Source organism: Aquarana catesbeiana, linkage group LG04 (assembly GCF_042186555.1).
Source record: "Aquarana catesbeiana isolate 2022-GZ linkage group LG04, ASM4218655v1, whole genome shotgun sequence".
Classification (NCBI taxonomy): domain Eukaryota; kingdom Metazoa; phylum Chordata; class Amphibia; order Anura; family Ranidae; genus Aquarana; species Aquarana catesbeiana.
In genome coordinates, this window is record NC_133327.1 from 379,739,492 (window position 1) to 379,766,010 (window position 26,519).

Consider the following 26,519-nt stretch of genomic DNA (forward strand, 5'->3'; position numbering starts at 1 on the left):
CACTATATATATATATATATATATATATATATATATATATATATATATATATATTTTATTGTATATTGTATTTTTTTTTTCTATTGGTGCGGGGGTGCCGATGCTCATGACCGACGGTTGCGATGATTGCCGGCTGCGAGCGATCTAGGGCACGAGAGGCAAAACAGGGACGTGCGTGTGTAAACACACAAATCCCTGTTCTGTTCTGCGAGGAGAGACAGATCGTGAGTTCCTAATAGCTAGGAATCACGATCTGTCATCCCCTCTAGTCAGTTCCCTCCCCCTACAGTTAGAAACATACATAGGGAACACAATTAACCCCTTGATCACCCCCTAGTGTTAACCCCTTCCCCGCCAGTGACATTTTTAGAGTAATCAGTGCATTTTTATAGCACTGATCGTTGTATAAATGCCAATGGTCCTAAAAATATGTCAAAAGTGTCCGATGTGTCCGCCATAATGTCGCAGTTCTGATAAAAATCGCAGATCGCTGCCATTACTAGTAAAAAAAAAAAAAATAATAATAAAAATGCTATAAATCTATCCCCTATTTTGTAGATGCTATAACTTTTACGCAAACCAATCAATATACGCTTATTGTAATTTTTATTACCAAAAATATGTAGAAGAATACATATTGGTATAAACTGAGAAAAAATTAGCTTTTTGAAAAAAATGGGGATATTTATTATAGCAAAAAGTACAAAACATGTATGTGTTTTTTTCAAAATTGATGCTCTTTTTTTGTTTATAGCGCAAAAGATAAAAAAAAACAGCAGAGGTGATCAAATACAACCAAAAGAAAGCTCTATTTGTGGGAAAAAAAGGACGTCGATTTTGTTTGGGTGCAGTGCTGCACGATCACGCAATTGTCAGTTAAAGCAACGCAGTGCCGATGAACAAACTTAAACAGTAGTTTAAGAAGATAACAGATACGGTAACAGTAACGTATAAATTAATACACTCACAATCCAGGAAACCTAGAGCAGAAGGAGGAGAAGCATAAAATTCTCTCTCAAAGGTATGCAGAACCTGCAAGACTGTGGTTAGGTGTTAGGTTTGACTAACAGCAAACCTGGAACTTACACACTAATTTTGAGGGCTTTACATTGTTAGGGGTGACAACGGTCTCCCAATTGTACTCCTGAACTACAGTCAACTACAAAAGACCTTGCTACAAAGACAGGCATGTCTCACTATTGTCACTACAAGGAAGTTGGTCCTAATCTCTGTTTTGCAGCTAAAGCTGGCCACAAATGGGTAGAAATACAGGTTGTTCTGCAGGGATTGGCCAAATATTGATCCATCTATGGGCAGGCTGGTACAGAAATCTGTCTCTCAAACAACTTCTGTAAACCAACCTGTTGGAAATTTTTCACTCGATCAGCTGCAACTGATGAGTGTATTCTGATGGTGGGGAAGCCTCCCGTTTTCAAAATACAATAGCTCCATGGGAGGGATTGCCCCATCCACCTTGAATGTGTGGATGGGGGAAACAATTAATTTTCTTTCATTCAACCAACTGGTTGAATGAAACAAAATGAATCATGTATGGCCTGCCTTACACTGCAATAGGAACAGGTAGACCAGAAGTGGATTTTTTAAAAAAGGCTGGAGGATTTCAATACCACTGAGATGTACAAAGTGATGAAAATAGTTGAATAAAGTGTTTTAAAGCGGAGTTCCACCTAAAAGTGAAACTTCCGCTTAATTGCTTCCTCCCCCCTCCGGTGTCACATTTGACACCTTTCAGGGGGGGAGGGGGAACAGGGACCTGTTTTTGAGAGGTCCCCTTTCCCACTTCTGGGAGACCGGGCCACGGCCCGGTCTCAAAGAATTTTGGCCCCTTCCTCCACCGCCGGGCCAATGAGAAAGCTCAGCGATCTTCGCACATGCGCAGTAGGGACCCGGGTGTGAAGCCGAAAGGCTTTACTGCCGGGTTCCCTTACCTGGAATGGCAGTGGCTGCACCTGACAGTCGAACCGAAAGACCGGCTGGGGTGCCGACATCATGGACTCCCTGGACAGGTAAGTGTCCATATAGTAAAAGTCAACAGCTACAGCATTTGTAGCTGCTGACTGTTACATTTTTTCCCCAAGGCGGAACTCCGGAACTCCGCTTTAAGAAAAAAGGTGACATTTGGTTATGATACACATAGTTTGAATATTTTTACTGTATAATTAAAAAAATAAGTTGCTGCCCAAGCACCCATGGCAGTATTATAGTAAAAGAAAATCATTTCATTTTCATGTAGTCAAGTTTATTTGTAGAGTTTAGAATTTTAACATGTACTTTGTACAAGAAAAAAAATATAATTGTATTTATTATTATTTAAATTAATTTGCATTTATTATCATATGCATTATGTGTTATACAGTATATAAATATTTATATCTAGTACTTCTTAAGTTATTTCCAAAGGACAAACAGTTTTTGCATTTAGTACATACATCTTAGCTAATCACAATGCATACTTCCTAATGCTGTAACTGGCAATGCTAGCCTAATGCTATGGCTATAGTTACAAATGGCAATCATTTATGCAAGGCACAGTAGTAAAGGTATGCTTCATATTACAAAAAATTGACAAAACTATTTGTTTATCAGCATTCACATACATATTTATACATATTTATATTCCACTAGTATAACTGTTTGAAATATGCACAATTTTCACTGAACTGGAAAAGGTTCAACAAATCATATCCATATACTGTAGATGCCAGTAAGTATGTGAATAGCTAATGTATGTATGTTTTTCAATTGGATGGAGTAGGGCAAGCTTCAGTCTCCTGCTAGGTCTCTACCAGGAGTTTCCAGTGGATGAATTCTCAATATATTTGTATAGAGAATTTTCTACAGGGTGGTGTACAAAATGTAGTTTTTCAGCTAACTTGAACCTGGATCCATTAGAAATACATTGCAAACTTGCGAGTGAAAACAGGGAACAACAATGCTAGTGTTCCAGAAAGCAAGGAAGGCCTGGCAGGAGATTTAAACATGCCCACACTAACAATTCTATTTAAGGCAGACGGTTTTTAAATGCATTGTCATGCAAAAAATAAGCAATCTGTAAATGTGACCGAAAAGGTATACAATTACACTTTACTTTGGAAGCCTAAAGTGGATCTAAACTCAGTCAACATCCCATATAGGTATACCATGTTATTGTAATTTCAAAAGTTTTTTTTTAATACCCGTATTTATCGGCCTATAACACGCACCCCAATTTTAAGAGGGAAGTTTAAGGAAAAAATGTTTTCACTGCCCCCTTTACAGTACACAGTGCCCCTTCCCCTGCACAGTACACAGCCCCCCATCCAGTACACAGCCCCCCTCCCCCTGCACAGTACACAGCCTCCCATGCAGTATACAGCCCCCCTCCCCAGTACACAGCCCCACATCCAGTATACAGCCCCCTCCCCAGTACACAGCCCCCAATCCAGTATACAACCACCCTCCCCATTTCACAGCCCCCCATCCAGTACACATCCCCCCTCCCCAGTACACTGCCTCCCTCCCCAGTACACTGCCCCCCCATCCAGTACACAGACCCCATCCAGTAAACAGCCCCCTGCACAGTACACAGCCTCCATGCAGTATACAGCCCCCTCCACAGTACACAGGCCCCCTCCCCAGTACACAGCCCCCCATCCAATACACCCCCTCCTGCACAGTAACCAACACCCTATCCAGTATACAGCCCCCCTCCCCCTTCACTCCCAGGAAATTTCCAGTCTCCTGGGACAGCACTGCCAGCATACAGTTAAGAAAAAATCACTGCCAGCACCTTCTACACTGCTCCTTCTGTGTCACTCATTGTAAAACGAAGCCTCCATATACCTCATTGGTCCAGTTTCTTTCATTGACCTGGTCACATGACTGCTCTCCTCTGATGTTACATAGATGGTCATGTGACCGCTGTCCTCCTCCAATCTAAAGCTAGTTTTACGACACTGACACAGGAGGAGCAGTATATGAGAAGGGGCTGGCAAGTGATTTTTTCTCAACTTTAGACTATGCAGGCAGAGCTGTCCCAGGGCCAGAAGAGGCGGGGCGGCCGGCCTGACACCCCCCCAATGGGTTGTTCCCAGGGCGGACCACCTTATCCCTGCCCCCTGTTGGTAAAATATTATCGGCGTTTAACACGCAGGCACTGTTTATCCTCTGTTTTCAGGGGAAAAAGGTGCGTGTTATATGCCGATACATACGGTATACACTCTCAATAAAAAAAATACCACAAAGGTCTGTGTTTATGCACTTCCTAAAAAAAGTGGCTATTTTATAAAAAAAAGGTAATTGTTTATGATACAAAGTACTTACAGCAAACTGTAACCCAGTTAGGGTTTAGATCTACTTTAATTTTTATAGTAAACATATTTAAATATTTTAAAATAACATTTTAAAAACATAACAATGGGTAATTCACTTTGTTTTTTTTCCTATACTTCAGAATTCAAAATGGGTTTTCCTTACTTGCTAATGTACAAGAGCTGCATATAAACAAAAGCATAAAAGTACACGACAACAGTAAAACTTCCTTCATAAAAATAATAGCATCCAATTTGTACACTACATTAAAATAAGTTTGTAGGCTCACAAACGCTTTAGTTAATATGTGCAGCAATTCTTTGCATGCTTCTTGGAAATGCATTCACAATTAACAATCAAATTGGAATACATATCAAGGCTCCGTTAATTAAAGAGCACCATCCAAAGTGTAATTATCTATAATAGCTAATTAGAATAAGGTAAACTGATAATTGATATATACCTAAGGGGTACTAAACTGTGCCTGTTTCTTTTTTCACCACCATATTAAATTACCCTTGGGTTACTCAGTAATATTAAATATTAGATATGGAGTGCAACTGTAACCCAGGTGCATTTAAACTCAGATAGGCCTTCAGTTGAAAATTGTGTAAACATATCATGCTAAAAACATTTAAAAAGTATATTACATTTTAAATGATTGAATGATTTGTACTTAAGGCACAATATAAGTAAAAGTTGTGTTATGTTGCAGTGAGTATTGGTATGCAGGTAAAAAGTCACTTTCTGCCAGTGGCGGCCCATCCATTATGGGCGTCCGGCCACCTAATCTACATGCAGGGTGTCGAATGCACGAATTCCAATTGGGGGAGGGTAGGGTTTGAAGCACGTGATTAGAGCCAGAAGCTCTAATAGTCTTCAAAAAAGGGTGGACTCGGGACGCTCATAGGAGCATTGTGCGCCCACAACTTAGATGGGTTAAGTACGGGGCTGGATGACCAACCGTGAGACCCCGGGGGGGTGCGGGTGACCCAACTGAGCAGGAGCAGGGAGGTGTGTTTTACACCCCCCGAAAAAATGATGTACTGTATAAACCCAATCACTAAAATCTTATATGCAATTTAACATGTTGATACAAATCTTAAAGTAATTTCCAGTATTTTTAAAATTGTAAGCTTTTCATTAAAAAAATCTGGCCATACCAAATTTCTCAGGAAATGCCATGCAATAATTGCTGAAGTGCATGTAAACAGAATGTGGCTGCAGAAGACCAGCAGCACTGGAAAGTATTTTATTAAAAAAAGAATCATAGAAATTGTTCATGATACACAGTGCTTTAGCAAAACAAAAGTCATTCAGTTAGGCCTCATGTACACTGCTGCTGGTAAATGGATGTTCAGAGGCAGTTGGCTGCTTTTTTTAGCTTCCCCTGAACTCATTCACTGTTATCTTATGTGTACATGTACACAGGTTCATTTAATGTCGTTTTTAGGCAATTGCGTTTAGGGGCTTTTCTTTGAAGGCAAAAAAATGAGTTCAGACGCCAAAGTTTCCGACGTTTCAGACCCAAAACACAGCTAAACGCGGGTACCGGCGTTAAGCTTAGTTTCGTTTACAGGCATTTTTCATTTTTGGCTATTTTGAAAAAAATAAATAAATATTTTTTTTTCAAACGCTTCTAAACGCAAACGTGGCTGAAAGCAGCTAAACGCGGCATGTAAACGCAGCAAAACGGACGTTTTAAACGTGGGTCTTTATCTGTCAAGTTAAATCGTTCAGGAGAGGTTGTAAAAACGTCCCATGTACATTAAGCCTTAGGGTTTACAACTACTTTAACACAATATATCACAGTGAGATGTTCTCTTATACTTACTGCAATAATGTGGTATATGGTGGCTTAATAAAGAGTCAAAATTTTACTCAGCTCGGCACATTTGTAAACTATTACTAGATATTTTAAGTTTCCTTTGCTGCCTGTCTTCCCATTGAATAGACATCCACTTTAACGCCCCTCACTTGCTTTTTTGGTGGTAGAGCCAGATGGAAAGAGATGAGAAATCTCTCCTATGGGGAACAAGGACAGCAACAAAAACATATTTTATAGCACATTCAGAAAGGTTTAAACCTATGTAACCTTCAGTCTCTTATTACTTGTTCTGGTGCCACGGTAGTGTAACTGGTAGACAAAGTAATTATGAGTCTTCCCAGTGCATTCACAGGAAGAACAAATACAAATTGATCATAAATTCTGATTCTTTCCTCCAAAAAGTTTGGCAGGAGTTGGGCTTTTAAATCACAACCATAAGAGTGTTAAGTAGGAATAGATGCTACAGATATACGTGTATACAATGCAATCAATAGGCTGCCATAGTGAACACCAAGAGTTGTAACAAGCTGAATTATTTGAGGAGCAACAAAAATAAAAGGTATAAGCAAGATGTTTATCAGTCTTTTATGGGGCATGAAAGGCCAGTCAAAGGACTGAAAAGACATTGCCTTCAGCTGTAATGGAGAAAACATTTCATTTCATATTATAACAATGTATATTTTACCTGTGTGAAAGTTTTAGCTATTCAAAAAAAGAATATACTTATAATTAGGTTAGTCGAAGATGCAGACTAATGGACTGTGGATGTGTTTGAGTGCACCGGTTTATTGGTGCCTTATCATTTAATTTCGAAAGTCATCTTCTGGGTTGTCTACAGTAAATCAATTTTGCATTCTCCTTGAATTCCTACAATTTCTGCATAGATGCATATATCATCATTTAAGTACCATACTCACACTTCTTATATAACGGTGCTATGATATGTGTCAAAACTGAATGCTTAATGTGGATTAATTTATAACGTAATCATTCTGATAACGATAAACTCAATTTTGTGAAAGTTGAAATAAACTAGTGATTTCAAAACTATCATTTACCACCATTGCACTCCTTAACATGTCTAAGCAACTCCAGCAGTCTAATGCCCTGTACACACGATAGGATTTTCCGACAATAAATGTTCAATCGGAGCTTGTTGTTGGAAATTCCGACCGTGTGTAGGCTCCATCGGACATTTTCCATCGGAATTTCGGTCACACAAACTTTGAGATCTGGATCTCAAATTTTCCGATAACAAAATCCGTTGTCGTAAATTCCGTTCGTGTGTACACAATTCTGACGCACAAAATTCCACGCATGCTCGGAATCAAGCAGAAGAGCCACACTGGCTATTGAATTTCATTTTTCTCGGCTCGTCGTATGTGTTGTACGTCACTGTGTTCTTGATGTTCGGAATTTCCGGCAACATTTGTGTGACCGTGTGTATGCAAGACAAGTTTGAGCCAACATCCGTCAGAAATAAATCCAGGATTTTGTTGTTGGAAAATCCTATCGTGTGTACAGAGCATTACAGTTTTCATATGCAGCAGGGCTATTTTGGCACATACAATATATTATCTACCCACATGTATTTTTCAGCTATACCTAGTAACGCTACAATTTCCAGTCTCTTTTCTATGCCCTGGTACAGATTTATTTCTTTGAATGCATGGCCTTTTCAGATATAGCCAGCATTTAATCAAAGCATTTCTCTGTCCCAGCCACTACAGACCACAGGAGGGGAAAATTCTGTCGCACAATTTAAAATATCCTGCTGCATTTGTTATTGTCAGCAATAGCAAAATATTTCCCCACCACCCACCATTCAGATTGAAGATTTGTACTGCTAGCAAAAAGCTTGATTAGGTTAGTAAATATGTGCAATGCTTTGCTGAACTTGTCCCAATATGGTCTTACTAATAACACATGGAACAGCACAAAAAAGCAACTGCTTTCTTTTAGAAATAATAAAGGAGGCCATAGATTGGTAGAATTTTGAATAAAAATTCTCAAGAATGTTCTAAGACAGTTTGTTTTTTCTACTCATTAGTAGGTTCATTTTCAACTGCAATGATAAGAAAAGCTAAAGGAGCAGGATGAAAGCTTTTTCTCAAATGGACACATTTATAATAGTGTATGTTGTTTTCACTCATTAGTCCATTCATTCCAAAATCAGATGTTAAAAGCAAACAAAATACTCTGAACAATATTTGAATCTTCTGAGCACATTTTGAGAATGTTTGTACAAATTTTCTTAAGAATTTTTGTTCGAAGCAATATTCATCTATGGCCTGCTTTAGTGCTGTTCTAATATCATTCTCTAAAAAGTAAAACGTTCACAGTTACAAATATAGGGGCATTAAATTACACAGATTATACAAACATCAAACAGCACATATTATGTCAATGAAAATGAGTTCATACAAATGTGAATAGAAACTGACATATTGATTAACAGTTCTAAGAGTAATGGTGAGCAATAATGCTTGACAGACAATAAGATTCCAGTTTGATGTGGGCACATTAGCAAAACATAATAACCTATTGGTTCCTGTAAGTAACTTAAACCTATTGACTTGTTGCACTTTATTTCATAAGCTCAACAGTAACATTTAAAAAGTGCCTGCCTGACTTTACATCTCAATGGAGACTGACGCTTGGGGTAGCAGATCACAAGAACCACAACCTAGCCTCAGAAAATAGTGGAAAGTCTTTCTGTGCACATACAATATAATCCATGCCCTATTATTTACAAATACACACTGAGTGCTGAATCATCTGACCTCAGGAGTCTGGGCAGGCCACAGCAGCATGTTGTTTTAACCAATTATTTCTGCTTCTTTGTTCTCAGAAGATATTTTGGATATGATATGGGTGTGATGTGATCTGATGTTGGCATCACAGACAAAGAGTATACTTTATTATTTAATGCTAAGTTCAAGTGGTACTGTTTTATTTGTTATATAGATAGTAATGATGGTATATAAGTCACCAAATATTTGAAACACTGCTTAAGTGTATTGAAATACCCTAAAATATATATAATAAAATAAAGATAGTTTTTTTCAGAATTACTTCTTTTGTACAGCATGTATTGTTTATGATTATTTGGAGAACAAATTAGGAACACTTTAGTAATTAATTAATCCTAAAAGAGATAACCATCCAGATTATGTTTCCTTCTGCTGGAGAACACAAAAAGAAATGAGATAAGGAACCTTTTTCACCATGTGTTTTGTATACTGCATAAACATTTGTTTTGGGAGTGTTTCTGCTGATTTAAAGTGCTAGATTTTTTTCACATAATCCCTTAAAAAAAACATGTCAAAGGCTTTTGAACAATTCCTTTAGGTAAGACATGTGTCAGCTGTTGAAATGAGGATTCTTTTGATTTTCCTTCACTGTTTTAAAGATTTAATAGATATCACTGACTGTATTTCCCTCTAGTCAGTATATTATTAGGCAGAGATAAAGGTTTTTTAATTAGTTCTATTTGAGGTCAATTCAATTTTGTCTAATCAGGATTTGAAAATGTATTTGCATCAAGGTAGGATGACGATTCATTTTCAAAGAAATCTTCAAGCCTCCATTGTAATGTTTCAAAAGTTGGTCGGGTCTCTGGCTTGGCATTCCAACATTCTAACATGATGTCGTAAAGTTGTGGAGGACAATTGATTGGTTTGGGAATCCTGTACCCTTGCTCAAGTTTTGCCAGTGTCTGCTTTCCATTCCAACCTACACAAAGGGAAAAGAAGAAGAGAAAAATTAAAACTAAGCCCTGTAATTTAAGAATGTACATAAGGGATGCATTTTCATCAGTGTTCTCAGTGGGATTCTTTTAACTACATGATAACCTTGTAAAGAGGTTAAAGTAAAGAGACCTTGATCAGCAATTAAAAAACATGAAAATGCTCAGCTGGTGAAACGGCAGGTAAGCCATAGTTGTAATTGCTCTCTGCATGCTGAGTTTCTCATTAAAGAATTTCAAATGAAACCAAAATTTACAGCAAAGTATTTGAAGCACTTTGTTTTATTTTAATAATAGGTAGATAATTTCAATTAAATGAAAATGTGGTCTTGTCACTGTTTGTTTCCAGCGTTTTATGAGCAACTTGTATTTTCGAAGGAAAATTAATGTTTGAGCATTACTCCTTACAAACAATCAGCTATGTGGTATTTCTCATTCTAATACAATTACTTTTCTAGAACTGTGTTTCTATACCTAACCAAATTATTTAAAAGAAGTATGGCCAGAAACCAGATTCAGCCAACTGCAGGCAAAAGCCCACAACATCACAGAGCCGGTCCAGGCTCTGCAGGGACAATAATGTCAGGATATTCCTAAATGCCCGACCAGCAGCTGACAAAGCATCTCAGTGGGCCGCTGAGAACCTGAGCCAGCCATTCTCACACCCTTCGCAGCTTGGCATTACAGTGAGCGCTGGAGGGGCAGAGCAGATAGTCAGTCACTGGCTTTCTGCTCACTGAAGACCTAGAACTGAGAGATGGGCAGTCTTTGATAACTCAATTCTCAGTATAGAGCCAATGGATCAATGCTGCAGCCATCTAGGTGAGTATGTATGTTTGTTTTTTTTTGTGAACCCCTACTTCTCTGATAAGGCAGTACAGTTGGTCGGTGGTAAGGCAGTACAGATAGCTCTCCTGTACCAGACATAGGCCCCATCAGTTCAAAAGGGGGTCCTGGGCATCTGCCAAGTAGGAGGAATGGCTGTACTGCCTCATTGCTGACACTGATTCTCTTGTGGCTCCCCCTGTAGTGCTGCCAGATTTTCTCTCCCTCCTTGCATACCTCCCTCTGGCTGTCTTGCAGAGCGATTCATTCCAGTACCTCTGCCCACACCCCCCTGCTGTCCAGGCCCCCCTATTCCACCCACTGTCCGAGCCCCCTCTTTGTGTCTGCACTGCCGGCTTCCCTCCTCTCTGCTCTCCTTGGCAGCTGCAGAGGGCACATTTCAGGATAAAGTGTGAGCGGCTTGTAAACATGTCATATTTACTAGCCCCTTCCTTTTCTAAATAAACACAGTCAGCGATCAGTACTGAATCCCTAAGTCTATTCATCACTGAAGCATAGTGAACTGTGTTGACTATGCTTCACATTGTGAATGAACAGGAAGCCTCAGAGCACTTCCTATTCATTCATCTGTACAGCTGAGGCTGCAAAGGATTTTCTGTCCTTTTTTCATTTTTCTGTCTCAAAAGCGAGACATCAAGTTTAGACTACTAATATTTCACTAAAGTCCCCCAACAGGGCTGTTAAAAAAAGGTACAAAAAATAATTCTAAAAACAAAATTGAAAAAACAAGTTAAAGAAAAATGAAGGGCTTGTTCACATGTCCTTTGCTCTTTGAAGAGCGGTCAATATTTTGATCATTCTTCAGAGAGCATTTGACAGGCGGTGAGGAAGTTTATTGCCTCCTCACCTCCTGATTTAAAGTGGATGTAAACCCTCACATATACCCAGTGAAGTGAACAGCTTCAAATGATACACAGGGATGAAACAAATCTCTCTCCATAAGTTTTACTTTCATATCTGCTGTCTTCAGCTTTATATATTTAGAATTCTAACATTGTGGTAGAATTTTTACTTCCTCATTCAGCTGTGGGAGTGAATTCTTGGCATACACTGTGAGTTACAGCTGATTGGAGGAAAGGCACACCCCCCCCTCCGCATTGGCAGAAGAACAAAGATACTTGCAGAGCTGTGCTGTGACAAGACAATCTCTCGACTAATCTATTTATAGCATCCTCCCTGACACACATTTAAGGCTACTTTTATTTCGGCTGACGGAGAACTTATCAGAAGTTATCATGCTGATAACAGAGGAACGAAACAGCAGAAAGACATGGGACTTAGTGCTTTGGAGAGAGATAAGTAAATACTACAGATATATGTGCCTAGGTCAAATTTCATAAATACGGTTTACATCCACTTTAACTCCACATGTTCTTTACACACAGTTGCAGGACACTTGCAGAGCAGTGCTATTCCCTTGAATGGGTCTCGTTCAAAGAGAGTATAATCTCTACTATGGCTGCAAAGCATAGTATTGCAGCTGTGGCATGTTTACAACCCTAGCCACTGCCTCTGTTACTAAGGGGAAGTGGTTGGTGGGCGGTAACACCGCACTCTAACGTCACATGTAAATGAGCCCTAAGAGCACAGTTACTCTGGCCATGTAAATGAATGTATTGTGCATGCAGCTGGAGCCACCTGTTATTCTAAGGGGATGCAGTGGCTGTACGAACACAGTCACAGGTCCTAATTTGATAGGTGAGCAGGCATGAGTGAGTGGCCCTGAATGCACACTGTCTGTGTTCAGGGTCTTACACCTGCACTCACAAGCCTATCAAATTATGACCTGCGGCTGTATTCGGAGAGTTGCTGTGCCAGGTGGCTCCAGCCACATAAACAAACCACTAAGTGACACTGTACAGGCCACAGCACCACTGTGCATGAGCCCCAAGACCTCATTCATTTATTTATTAACTCAATACAGTTTTATTTTTTTAGACTTAGCAGGAATTTCGTTGTGTTTGTGTCCACTAATAATCATTTTAGTGTATTTTAAGCAAAAATATCATTATTGAGAGGCCTGTCAGGCAGGCTGTACAGGTCCCTGAGATTTCTAACAGCAGCCCTAGTTATCCACTATATATTTTAAGTAGAGCTGGGTGAACGGTTCGGGCCCGAACTCCCGAATTTGCAGGGTGTTCGCCCCGCCGAATGCCCTGCAATGCACTGCGTGCTGCAGAGTGCATTCTAAGCCCTGATTAGGCAAAGCTTTTCCCAATCAGGGTGCAGTGAAAAGTTTGTTGTTAAGAAATGAACTGGGAAGCTGGCCACGGCATCTTTAACAACCGATGAGTCATGAGCTGTCAATGGGCTTGCCCGCTGAATAAAAAAAAAACACATTGCAAATTGCATTGCTTTAAAAAAGTGAAAAAAAAATAGCGTGGGGTCCCCCCAAAATCCATACCAGACTGTGCTTTTGCAAAAAAAATTTCAGGTTGCAGACCTCCATGCGGACTACAGTGCATTTAGGTATTTCAGTCTGATCCTGCAACCAATCGATACTGCGACTGGACTATGCAGATAAAGCAGTAAAGCGGGATACTGAGGAGGCCATCCCACTGCTCTTCCCTGCTATTAGCATTTTTTTGTACTCAGTAGAGGCATATCAAGATAGTTTTGGGTACCTATGCAAGTTTTATGTAAAAATATATATTTTAAATTTGTAATATAATGGTTTGTTAACAAGATTAAATTGAGTTAAAATATATGTCCAACCCAAACTTATCTTTAGTTTTGGATAGAGTGGGGAAGGATAGGGGAGGATTAGAACACTGTCAGGTTGTTTTGTTGTTGTTGTTGTTATCTAGGGCTCTGTACATACCCATGAGAGGGTTGATAAGATTTTTAAAGAAGGGAGAAATGCAAACATAAGGAGGCTCAGGGAAGGCACTTCTGCCAGATAGATATTTTTTACAAATTTTTATACAAACAGGTCAATTTTTTTTTAAATAAAAAAGTTGATCTGTGAATTACCGAAAACCAAATTGTATCCACCTATTGAGTGAAATCCCATTACGTACCAGGGTAAGGCATCTTTCCATAGGACACTATTTCATAAAGTAGAATACCAAATGACCAGACATCGGATTTGACAGTGAACTTGCTGTGGCGGATTGCTTCTGGTGCTGTCCATTTTAGAGGAAGCTTTATATCATTTTTGGACTCATAAACATCATCATCCTGAAAAAAAAAAATGCAAAAAATGTGTGAATTAAAAATACATGTAAACTACAGTATCTCACAAAAGTGAGTACACCGTCACATTTTTGTTAATATTTTATTATATATTTTCCTGTGACAACACTGAAGAAATGACACTTTGCTACAATATAAAGTAGTGGGTGTACAGCTTGTATAACAGTGTAAATTTGCTGTCACCTCAAAATAACTGAACGCACAGCCATTAATGTCTAAACCGCTGACAACCAAAGTAAGTACACCCCTAAGTGAAAATGTCCAAATTGGGCCCAATTAGCCATTTTCTCTCCCCAGTGTCATGTGATTCGTTAGTGTTACAAGGTCTCAGGTGTGACTGGGGAGCAGGTGTGTTAAATTTGGTGTTATCACTCTCACTCTCTCATATTGGTCACTGGAAGTTCAACATGGCACCTCATGGCAAAGAACTCTCTGAGATCTGAAAAAAAAATTGTTGTTCTACATAAAGATGGCCTAGGCTATAAGAAGATTGCCAAGACCCTGAAACTGAGCTGCAGCATGGTGGCCAAGACCATACAGCAGTTTAACAGGATAGGTTCCACTCAGAACAGGCATCGCCATGGTTGACCAGAGAAGTTAAGTGCATGTGCTCAGCGTCATATCCAGAGGTTGTCTTTGGGAAATAGACGTATGAGTGCTGCAGAAGGGGTGGGGGATCAGCGTGTCAGTGTTCAGACCATATGTCGCACCCTGCATCAAATTGGTCTGCATGGTTGTCTTCCCAGAAGGAAGCCTCTTCTAAAGATGATGCACAAGAAAGCCCGTAAACAGTTTGCTGAAGACAAGCAGACTAAGGACATGGATTACTGGAACCATGTCCTGTGGTCTGATGAGACCAAGATAAACTTATTTGGTTCAGATGGTGTCAAGCGTGTGTGGCGGCAACCAGGTGAGGAGTACAAAGACAAGTGCGTCTTGCCTACAGTCAAGCATGGTGGTAGGAAAGTCATGGTCTGGAGCTCCATGAGTGCTGCCAGCACTGGTGAGCTACAGTTCATTAACAGAACCATGAATGCAAACATGTACTGTGACATACTGAAGCAGAGCAAGATCCCCTCCCCTTGGAGACTGGGCCGCAGGGCAGTATTCCAACATGATAACAACCCCAAACACACCTCCAGGACGACCACTGTCTTACTAAAAAAGCTGAGGGTAAAAGTGATGGACTTGCCAAGCATGTCTCCAGGCCTAAACCCTATTGAGCATCTGTGGAGCATCCTCAAACAGACGGTGGAGGAGTGCAAGGTCTCTAACATCCACCAGCTCCATGATGTCCTCATGGAGGAGTGGAAGAGGACTCCAGTTGCAACCTGTGAAGCTCTGGGGAACCCCATGCCCAAGAGGGTTAAGGCAGTGCTGGAAAATAATGGTGGCCACACAAAATAATGACACTTTGGGCCCAATTAGGACATTTTCACTTAGGAGTGTACTCACTTTTGTTGCCAGTGGTTTAGATATTAATGGTTGTGTGTTGAGTTATTTTGAGGGGACAGCAAATTTACACTGTTATACAAGCTGTACACTCACTACTTTACATTGTAGCAAAGTGTAATTTCTTCAATGTTGTCACATGAAAAGATATAATAAAATGTTTACAAAAATGTGAGGGGTGTACTCACTTTTGTGAGATAATGTAAATACAGGTAAGAGGTGTCAGATAGGATAAGTTTAGACATTTCCTGGAGAGAGCTATAACTTTTAAAACCCTGGCAGGGAAAACCTGGCTGGAGCCATTGGCTCCTGCTGCTGTGAATCACAGCCAGTGAGGGGTCATGATGCACTGTGTGTGTCAATGGACACACAAAACTGGCTTGGGATTGAGCATATATGAGTGCATGAGGGCACTAGGCAGGGGGGAGGAGTGAGGAGCACTGGCAGGGGACACGAGAAGGGGAGGATCAGGGCTGCTCTGTGAAAAACCATTGCACAGAGCAGGTAAGTGTGACATGTTTGTTATTTTTTTTTTAATTGGTTTTAGAATCACTTTACTCTTCAAGGGTTAATAGAACTAATGGAGCTGTGACAGGCACTCATAAAAGAGTGCCAACTATGCCCGCACATTTCGCTCACATTCTGCATCTATAGACACTGCACTGCAGCTTCTGTAAATTAAACCTGATCTATGAATGGAGGGGGTGGACTTTTCAATCATCCAGCCATCATCTATCCATAGATTGTGTTTCATTCATATAAGCTGTAGTCCAGCCTTTATAAATGGCTTAGTCAGGCACTCTTGAGGGTCTGTCACATCTTCCTTTGTACTATTAACACCCACTGCAACTGAATATTACAGCAGTGGTGTTGGGTGAAGGGTGTCAGGTGATGAAGATTTCAAGGAAAGCAGGAAACAGCAGTACAAGGGACACATCAAGTTAAAGAGGTTGTAAACCTCTGAAAAAAATTCCTAAAAAAAAACAAAAAAAACCTGCAAGACAAAGACATAATGAGCTAGTATGAGTCACATACTAGCTCATTATGAAATAATTACCTTAAAACAAAGCTGTTGCAGTGTTCCCCACACACTGCTGTCACAGCCGACATCTTTCCTGGAGCTTCTTCCAGGTTCACGGGCTCCAGCTCTGTGATTGGCCGGAGCCACAATGAAGTCGCCCCCGTGCATGTGTGCGGGAGCCGCCGTTCATGGCACGGGCTTGGAAGGAACGGCACCCGTGGGCCGTTCCTTCAGAGCGCATGCCCCAGTGATGTCACTGGCTGCATGCACTGGAAATACTGTATCTCCTAAACTGTACAGGTTTAGGAAATATTTTCAATACTATAGGTAAGCCTTATTATAGGCTTACCCAAGGCTTTTTTTCAGCTGGAACTTGGTGGAACTTAGTTCCACTACCTCTGGCTCAGGCCCTCTGCTCCCTGCTCACCTCCATCACTTGTAAACGCAGAAATCCAGGCTTGCAGAGTGCAGGGTGGGGACAAGGTAGATGCAGGTGCCTGGGGTGCATTGTGGATGTTCCCAATGGCCATATCAGATGATCTCCCTACAAGTGAGCGAGGGGGAGCCACCTACAGTGTGCGGGGAGGTACTAGAGCCGGCTGGGTGCTTCACTTTAATACAGCAACAAAAGTAAGACACGTGGAAGATGGTGGAGCTTTTAAGGAGGAGGGGAGGTTGCATGCAGAGGTCAGAGTTGAAGAGGGGTGAAAGCGAGATGTGGATGGAAGATGCAGAGTTAAGCAGCTGTGGAAGTAGACTGAACTCTGAACTCTGTATGCAGCGCACCCCTGAACTATGCACGCTGTATGTAACGCACACCCTCAAACTCTGCATGTAGTGCACCTCTGAACTCTGCACTCTGTGAGAACCCCCCCAACTCTGTACATAATACACTCCTGCAGGGACATGCAGTCAGGGGAGGCAGGTAAGGCAGGGCCTCACCTGCCATGAACATTAAAAAAAAATTGGGGGGGTATGTAGCCTAAGTGCTACCCCACCACTGGTAAACAATTGGGACTCCTATGACCCATGGTTACAGAAATATGGGGCTCCTTGCGCAGCCTGTCAGAAACTAAATACAGAGCAGCCACTTTAAATACAAGCTGCCACACTCTGTTTGCAGCAGACTGAGAGGTTGAGCTCACAGTGCCTCTCGCTTCTTGGCAGAGGCACTGAGCTCAATAAACAGCTTGGAGTCTTGGACCAATGGTAAAGTACCATTGGTCCCAGCTGTCCAATAAAAATGCTGCAGTGGAGGCACGCCTATCACTGCAGTGTCATAGAAGGGGCATGTGACACACTTACCAATAATTTGGATTTGGTTATCAAGAGTGCCGACAAAGGGGGAGGTATAGTGATACAAAATAGAGCTGATTATGTCTCCGAAGCCACTCGATTTCTATCTGATACTAACACATATATCAGACTTAACAAAGACCCTCTACCCTCATTTACCCTCGAAGCTTCTTCCCTCGTCAAGAGAGCACTGAATGATAACATTATCACTCAACAAGAAGCTTCCTTTCTGGTTAAAGAAGTACACTTTACACCCTATTTCTATCATCTGCCCAAGGTGCATAAAGACCTAAAAGCACCACCCGGGCGACCGATTGTGGCGTCAATGGACAGTATTAGTAGCGGACTCTCACAATATATAGACCAGTTCCTCCAGCCATTGGCCCAATCCCTCCAGTCTCACATTAGAGATGGTGTTCATCTGCTAAAGATTTTAACAACGTACTCTTGGGACAACAACTATCATTGGGCCTCTCTAGATGTCCAATCCTTATATACATCCATACCCCACGAAGTGGGCCTCAATGCCCTACAGTTTTTTCTCTGCCAAGACCCCATGCTAAATCCGAGACAAGCCTCCTTCATTGTTGAAGCCACTTCTTTTTGCCTTACACATAATTATTTCAAATTTGAGGATGATTTTTTTCTGCAGATACAAGGTACAGCTATGGGGGCGCACTTTGCACCCTCATATGCGAACCTTACCATGGGGCACTGGGAGCACCAATATATATGGAATAACAATCCGTTTTTTTCCCACATTGTTTTTTATGGCCGGTATATAGATGACGTGATTATTATATGGGATGGCAATGCATCAGTCTTTTCTGACTTCGTCAGATACTGTAACACTAACAACATGGGCCTTACTTTTACCTCTGTCATCGATCAAAATAAACTAGCTTTTTTGGACCTCAAACTTTTTTGGATAGGTAAGGAGATACATGCTAGAAATTACATCAAGCCAACAGCTGGGAATTCTTTTCTCCACTACAATAGCTGTCACCACCCCCTATGGCTAAACAATGTACCTAAAAGTCAGTTCTGTAGGCTAAAAAAGAATTGCACCCTAAAGAATGACTATGATATTGAAGGTAAAATTTTGAAAGAAAAATTTCTCGAAAAGGGTTTTCCTGTTGATCTTGTAGATGCAGCTTATCAACAATATAAGAGCACACCGTCCATTGAGAACTCTCGTCCACGCCCCCAGAAGAGTAATTTACGTTTCATCACTCAATTCCATACTCAACACAAGCAAATGGAAAATATTGTAAAAAGACACTGGCCTCTGCTATTACAAGATGAACACCTTCTTTCCACTCTGCCTAATAGACCTCAATTTGCCTATAGAAAGGCACCTAACATCAAAAGTAAGGTAGCGACCAGTAAACTCAAGGCCACACCTTTGCCTCCTGGCCACCATATGCCCACGTTCCTAGCCATCTCTGGGATGTACCAGTGCCCTAAGCCTCTCTGCAAGACCTGTAGTTTTGTGGTACATGGCCAGAAAGACTTTCATGTTAAAGGCAAAACATACCCAATAAAGGGTTTTCATACATGCTCATCCGACCATGTTATATATTGTCTCACATGTCCCTGCGGTTTATTTTATGTAGGACGGACTATTCGGCCACTACGTAAACGCTTTGGCGAACATCGCCGGTTCATTGAAGGTGGATTAGACAACCATAGTGTCCCTAGACACTATCTCCACGACCACGATAAGTCCACTAATGGCCTCAGAGTATGGGTCATCGAGGCAATGCCAAAAGATCTTCCCCCAGCTGAACGCTACCGACGATTATGTCACAGGGAAATGTACTGGATTTTTCTATTAAATGTTTTAGCCCCTGGAGGGTTAAACGAGGATTTTGAAGTTAGTGCCATACTATGATAATATATTCTTTTTTGTAGATACTAATCCAGGCCCCCTTCTTTTATCACAATAGTTTTTCATTCATGGTAGTTTAATATTACAATAATTTGATAGTATTGGTGACACACATGTCCCAATTTTAATATTTAATATTTTATACTGTTATATACATACGCTTGCTTGCTCCTATTCATTTATATCATGCTGTTGTGCATGTATGGTTGTTGGTCCGTCTATATCAGACATCCTAATTATTTAGATATTATATAAACACATTATATATTCTGCCTTTTTAACTCTCCATTGTCTTAATTTTTATTTTTCCTTCTTTTTTATATATCTTATATATATTTTTTTTATATTTTTTCATTGCCTCCTTTTTAGAATGCTGCTACACGTGTTTCTATGTATTTAAATGTATTTAGACGTTTTTATATGAAGTCATTGTCATGAATCAAACTCTGATTGTTGCCCCCGCCCCCGGCCAACCCACTGCTAGTGTGTGTGTATATATATCATGCATAGTCATCATTATAGCCATAGGTTGAAAAAGGAACGATTGACGGTTAAGAAATGCGTCCCTTATTGATGACATCACATCCTCCCTTCGGCTGTTTGTTTGCGGTCCAGGCTGGTTAAGGAGCCGCTCTAGTGGATGACATCACTTCCGGGTACGCCGTCTCTCCATGCTGACGACGCCGGCTTCACAGCGGCTCCCTGTGTTCCACTCTGCTGCTGCCAGTTACAACATCCATCTGCTCTGAATGCTTCCTCCCACCGTGACCCCTTCCAATGCAGCCTTACTTATGAAATGCCTGATTACACCTTCCATCTTGTAAGTGCTTTTTGAACCCAGTTGGGGCATTAAACTTGTTTTTCTTCTGCACATAGAGGCGCCTTTGTTTGTCTTTTTGTGTTCCTATAGACCCTGCTTCAGTCTTTTAAAGTTGCAGCCCTTTGTGCTGAAGATTATCATCCTACAACTTTCATCACTTCTACCAGCACCCTCATTTTTATTTTGGACTGCCTTATACACAGAGACATTATTTAGACTACGCTAGCCCTGTGCGCCCTATACATACATTTTTTGATTTCCATTGCATGTGTCTAAAAGACACATGCTCCCTTCCAGCCCAGCCCTCTTAACTACAAGGAAAAAATATGTGTTTATGTGTATAAGATTTACCCACAATCCCATGTTTTTCTCACACAGTTAAAAGGGAGAATGAGAATATTCTGCTGCTGAAAAGGTACTGTTTTATTCAAGCTAAATCATATATTAATATGCTATATGTTTTAACATAATAATTTATTATTTAGCTACCGTATTTATCGGCGTATAACAGGCAATTTTTCCCCCTTAAAGTAGGGGGAAAATCGTGTGTGTGTGTTATACGCCGATATAGGCTGCCATCGAGGGGAAGGAGGGGACAAGCGCTGCCGAAATAGAGCCGGATCTCCTGTGTACTCAGCTTGGCTCGCAGTCACGCTCAGTCCCGCCCCCTGGACGGCTCCTAGCATTGATGTTTCTGGAATTGGACCGGCGTTATGTCCATCATAGGATCCGGGCCAAGGGGCAGGACTGGGCGTGTCGCCGAGCCGAGTACACAGGAGATCCGGCTCTATTTCGGCAGCGCTTGTCCCCTCCTTCCCCTTGGTGGCAGCCTATATTTCGGCAAAGCTGCAGATGGACACTGATCAAGCTGCAGTGAGGAGCAATGCTGCAGATGGGCACTAATCAGGCTGCAGTGAGGAGCAAGGCTGCAGATGGGCACTGATTAGGCTGCAGATGGGCATTGATTAGACTGCAGATGGGCACAGATCAGGCTGCAGATGGTCACAGATCAGGCTGCACTGAAGCTGCAGATGGGCACAGATCAGGCTACATTGATGCTCACTGACCATTATTTTGCTTATTCTCTTTTTTTTCCTTAAACTTCCCTCTTAAATTGGGGTGCGTGTTATACGCCGGAGCATGTTATACGCCGATAAATACTGTATTTACTGTGAAATTACTGGTTGGAAGTTATAACTTCAAACTTCAGTAATTTATTCATTAAGCCACCTGCTTGAGTACAGATTTAGAAAATATAGTAAATTACCTTAAAAATAATATATAATAATTATTTGTATATTACTTATGGTAATTAACCCCTTGCCACCCAGGCCAATTCTGACACTTCTCTCCTACATGTTAAAATCATAATTTTTTTGCTAGAAAATTACTCAGAACCCCCAAACATTATATATATTGTTTTAGCAGACACCCTATGGAATAAAATGGTCGTTGTTGCAACTTTTTATGTCACACTGTATTTGTGCAGCAATTTTTTTAAACGCACTTTTTTTTTGGTAAAAAAAACGTTTAATGAATAAAAAAAAAATAACACTAACATTGGTCCGATTTTTTGTATAATATAAAAGATGATGTTATGCCACTGTCATTATACGGCGGCTCTTTGAAGTAGTATATTGTTGTTATGGCAGCAGCTAGCTGCAATAACCCTGGTATCCACTTCTTCGGCGGGCGGTCCGCTTTTAGATAAAAGTGGTCTCAGCAGTGGATTCTCTGCAAGATCACTTTTATCGGTGGCGGGAGAGGGCCCCCCTCCCGCCGTCCTCGGTGCCCTTCGCCACTTACCAGAGCCGCCGGCAGTGGCGGAGGAGATCGGGTCCTTTCCCCTGCTTGGCATGGAGCTGAGTGAGGGGAAGATTGTCCCTGCTTGGCTCCATACCATTGCAGGGCTGAAGCGACGTCAAAACGTCACTTCCGCCCATAGCTCTTAAAGAGACATTTTATTTTATTTTTTTTCAAACAACATTTTTTTAATTTATTTTTAATTGCATTTTAGTGTAAATATGAGATCTGAGGTCTTTTTGACCCCAGATCTTATATTTAAGAGGTCCTATAATTTTTTTTTCTATTACAAGGGATGTTTACATTCCTTGTAATAGGAATAAAAGTGACAATTTTTTTTTTAAAAGAACAGTGTAAAAATAAAAAATAAAAAGTAAAATAAATAAGAAAAAAAATGTTTTAAGGCGCCCCGTCCCGACGAGCTCGCGTGCAGAAGTGAACGCATACGCGAGTAGCGCCTGTATATGAAAACTGTGTTCAAACCACACATGTGAGGTGTCTCTGAGATCATTAGAGCAATAGCAATAATTCTAACCCTAGATCTGTTCTGTAACTCAAAACATGCAACTAAACAACGCCTATGAAGATTTTTAAGGATAAAAGTTTGTCACCCATTCCACGAGCGGGCGCAATTTTGAAGCGTAACATGTTGGGTATAAATTTACTCAGTGTAACATCATCTTTCACAATATATAAAAAAAATTGGGCTAAGTTTACTGTTGTTTTATTTTTTAATTCAAAAAAGTGTATTTTTTCCCCCAAAAAAGTGCACTTGTAAGACTGCTGCGCAAATACGGTGTGACATAAAGTATTGCAACGACTGACCATTTTATTTTCTAGGGTGTTAGAAAAAAATATTTATAATGTTTGGGGGTTCTAAGTAATTTTCTAGCAAAAAAAACAGATTTTAACTTGTAAACAACAAGTTTGAAAAATAGGCCCGGTCCTTAAGTGGTTATAAGTGCACACACTTGTGGAATGGTGCCAAACTTCAGCACTTATAACTCTCCATAGGAGACGCTTTAAATTTTTTTACAGGTTACATGTTTAGAGTTACAGAGGAGGTCTAGTGCTAGAATTATTGCTCTCGCTCTAACAATTGTGGTGTATGTAACCTGTGTGTATCTGGCTCTGATACTAGCCAGTGCCTGACCAGCCACTGACCTCACCGCACGTCCCTGCACTCCTGGTATTTAATGCCCCTTTAAGACACTCCCACTGTTAGTGAAATTTGACCACACCTACTATTTGATGCGGTTTGGAGGGTGTGTGTGGGGAGAGGGGTATTTTAGGGGGTCGTGGTTGAGTTCCTGCACCTATTTTCCGATTAAAAAAGTCCTGGGCTTACCTATAGGTAAACGTTTGCAGAGGAAGTTTACTTCCTCTTTAATATCAAGTGATGCCACTTGTGCTGATTTTTGTTTTTAATTTGACTAAATGTAAAACAGATACAAATATTGAGAGAAACTGACACAAAGAACTGCCATAAACAGTCTGTACATGTAACAGGCATATTCATTATGATTTTCAGCAATTTAAAAATTAGAAAATCTCTGGAGCTGAGGGATCTTAAGGATCATTTTTTCCAAGGGAAATGGAAGGAAACCTTCCACTGCCAACAAGTTGAAAGTCGCAGATTGTGCATACCTGAATCTAGTTAATATAATTTTCAGTGCCCCAAACCTAGAGCAAATTATAGTTGGTTGTAAAATTTATGTTTTTACCTCAAAAACTCTTGCAAGTCCAAAGTCTGCTACTTTGTAAACACTGTTTTCCCCAACAAGTACATTCCTGGCAGCTAAATCTCTGTGGATGAAGTTTTGTGTTTCTAGATATGCCATTCCTGAAGCCACTTGAGCAGCCATGTCCACCTGTTGAGGTACTCTAACTGTTGAGCCATTATCATCTGAAAAAAAAAAAAAAAAAAATTACATCATCACTGTGCCTATTAAAGTATTACAACAAATATTTGTATGTTGTCACGGATCTTAGACGACTTAGTGTCACAGAATTCTCTCAATAAAAAGGCTGTCTCCTAGGTTTTTAATGTTGGCCCTTTTTTCTCCTAAGAGAAAAGAAAAGTGGCAGCAAGAGTGTCTGCAATTTTGCGATTTACATAAACCTGTACTCCACTTAACCATGTAGGCAAAATAATCTTTCATTAGATTGAAAGCTTATTGTAGCCCAACTACAAGCAATGCAGGGAACAAAATTGGAAATTTCCCGACTGGAGAGATTTCTGTAAAATGATGGTTAATCTCCAAATTTGAACACAGAAAGGAACAAAACTATTTTATTTAGTAGAGTGGGGGAAAGTTTGGAACCTCTTTTAGTCTCTTATTGCTGTATGTTTTTCTGTTCCAGGGATGTCCATTCTCCCCATTTCTTTTTTTGAGACCACAGAGATGGGACATTTAGATTTTTAATACATCCAAAACAAGTAAAAACCCTAAAATATCACCCCCAGAAACAAAAACACCTTTATTTTTTTAAAGGAAAGTCTTGCAGTAAAAATGTTTGAAATAAAACGTTGCTATGGGTGGGTGGATGGGACAGCAGCAGATAAACCTGAACTACAGATAAAATTGAGCACCAACTAAAATCAAATGGAAAGAAAGTTTCAGATAAAAGTACCCTCAAAAGAAAGAAAGCAACAAAGGGGGTGGTTGCCAAGAGCTAGAATTTAGACTTCTTTTTGATACAGATAGTAATCCTAATAAGAACATTCAGTTACAGTAAATGCAGTTTGCTAGCTCTCATTATCTTCATTAAGAAAAAGGGGGAATTTGGGACTTTGAGTGACATGTGTGTTTGGACAAAAATAAATATAAATAAATAAAAGTTTATTTATATAAATGCTACATAGCAGATATGATGAGCTGATGGGCATATAATTAAGGATGAGCTCCGGCGTGTTCGCACACTCCACGTGCAGAGCCCGCCAGGGCTTGTTTTTGTTTTTGTCTACGTAACATTTTTTGGTGCACTTAAAAAAATAAGTGGAGGCACAAAACGTATTCAGAGATATATTATGTACCACTAGTTTACACTATCACTATACAGATAAGTTGTTTAGATTATAGGTTAGGTTCAGTGAGGTACATGGATCGTTTTAAATACAGCACATCAGTATATAAGTCTTAAAATCAAAAATCCAGTAAGAATGACAAGCAATTAGGTGCTTTTACGATTCGAAAAAATGCATTACTATGAACAGCTAGTAATCAATATTCTGCTAATGGCAGAAATTGTGTTACTGACAGGGAAATTCATTACGTTTCTTTTACTTTTCTTTCCCAAAACTGCAATAACTCTTATCCCTGACTAGTACACGGCAATGCAATTTCAACCAGGAACAAATTCATTCACATTTTTCAAAGTAAAGAGACTTTACAGTTACTGTGAGCTTGCTGAACTGCAATAGTCCAGAAATTGTAAAGTAATTAATAAGGTTTCTTTTTAGGGCAATTATTCTTTATTGCTCAGACCTATTTTTACTGGGCCATATGCTTTCAACAGGTCAATGGTTCAATATAACACTATATTGAACAGAGGTATTCACATTACAAAATACATTAGCAATACCATACATAAGAAATAAAAAAAGATAAAATGCAAAACTTAACATTGCAAAGAAATGGCTCCAAACACCCTTTCCTCAACAATAATACAATGGGGGTTATTTACGAAAGGCAAATCCACTTTGCACTACAAGTGCACTGCAAGTGCACTTGGAAGTGCAGTCGTTATAAATCTGAGGGGTAGATCTGAAATGAGGGGAAGCCCTGCTGATTTTATCATCCAATCATGTGCAAGCTAAATTGCTGTTTTTTATTTTCCTTGCATGTCCCCCTCGGATCTACAGCGACTGCATTTCCAAGTGCACTTTCAGTGCACTTTCAAGTGCACTTGCAGTGCACTTGTAGTGCAAAGTGGATTTTCCTTTAGTAAATAACCCCCAATATCTGTTTACATTTTGGGGAATGGATGATGGGGAAGATGGTAGACAAGACTGTGTTAGAATAATTTCTAAATAACACTCATGGTGTTTATAGAGCAGTCTTTTTCAACCAGGGTGCCCAGTCGCCCTGGGGTGCCTTCAAGTTTTTTCAGGGATGCCTTGGCAAAATGCCTAAAAATTGTTCAACAATCGCATACAGGCCAGTGGGTGGATGAAGCCTGCCTTTTAGTTACACAAAATCACAGGTTTTCATTGTGCACCATTACAGCCTTCTAGCCGCTGGCATTCTAACAACCAATGACGTCATCAGTTGATAGGAGAACATCAGGGGCCTGCACAGGATCCTT

At 40.3% G+C, this 26,519-nt stretch overlaps 1 protein-coding gene across 1 annotated transcript in view; it reads right to left on the reverse strand.

The window, feature by feature from the left end:
- Positions 1 to 3,844: 3,844 nt before the first annotated feature.
- Positions 3,845 to 26,519, reverse strand: part of FRK (fyn related Src family tyrosine kinase) — a 196,112-nt gene continuing 173,437 nt past the window's right edge. Inside the window, exons 6-8 of the mRNA XM_073627115.1 lie at positions 23,936 to 24,117; positions 13,754 to 13,913; positions 3,845 to 9,874 (exon numbers count right to left, since the gene is read on the reverse strand). Of these exons, the coding sequence (XP_073483216.1) occupies positions 9,654 to 9,874; positions 13,754 to 13,913; positions 23,936 to 24,117 (563 nt within the window). The 3' untranslated portion in view covers positions 3,845 to 9,653. The remainder of the gene's footprint in view (positions 9,875 to 13,753; positions 13,914 to 23,935; positions 24,118 to 26,519) is intronic.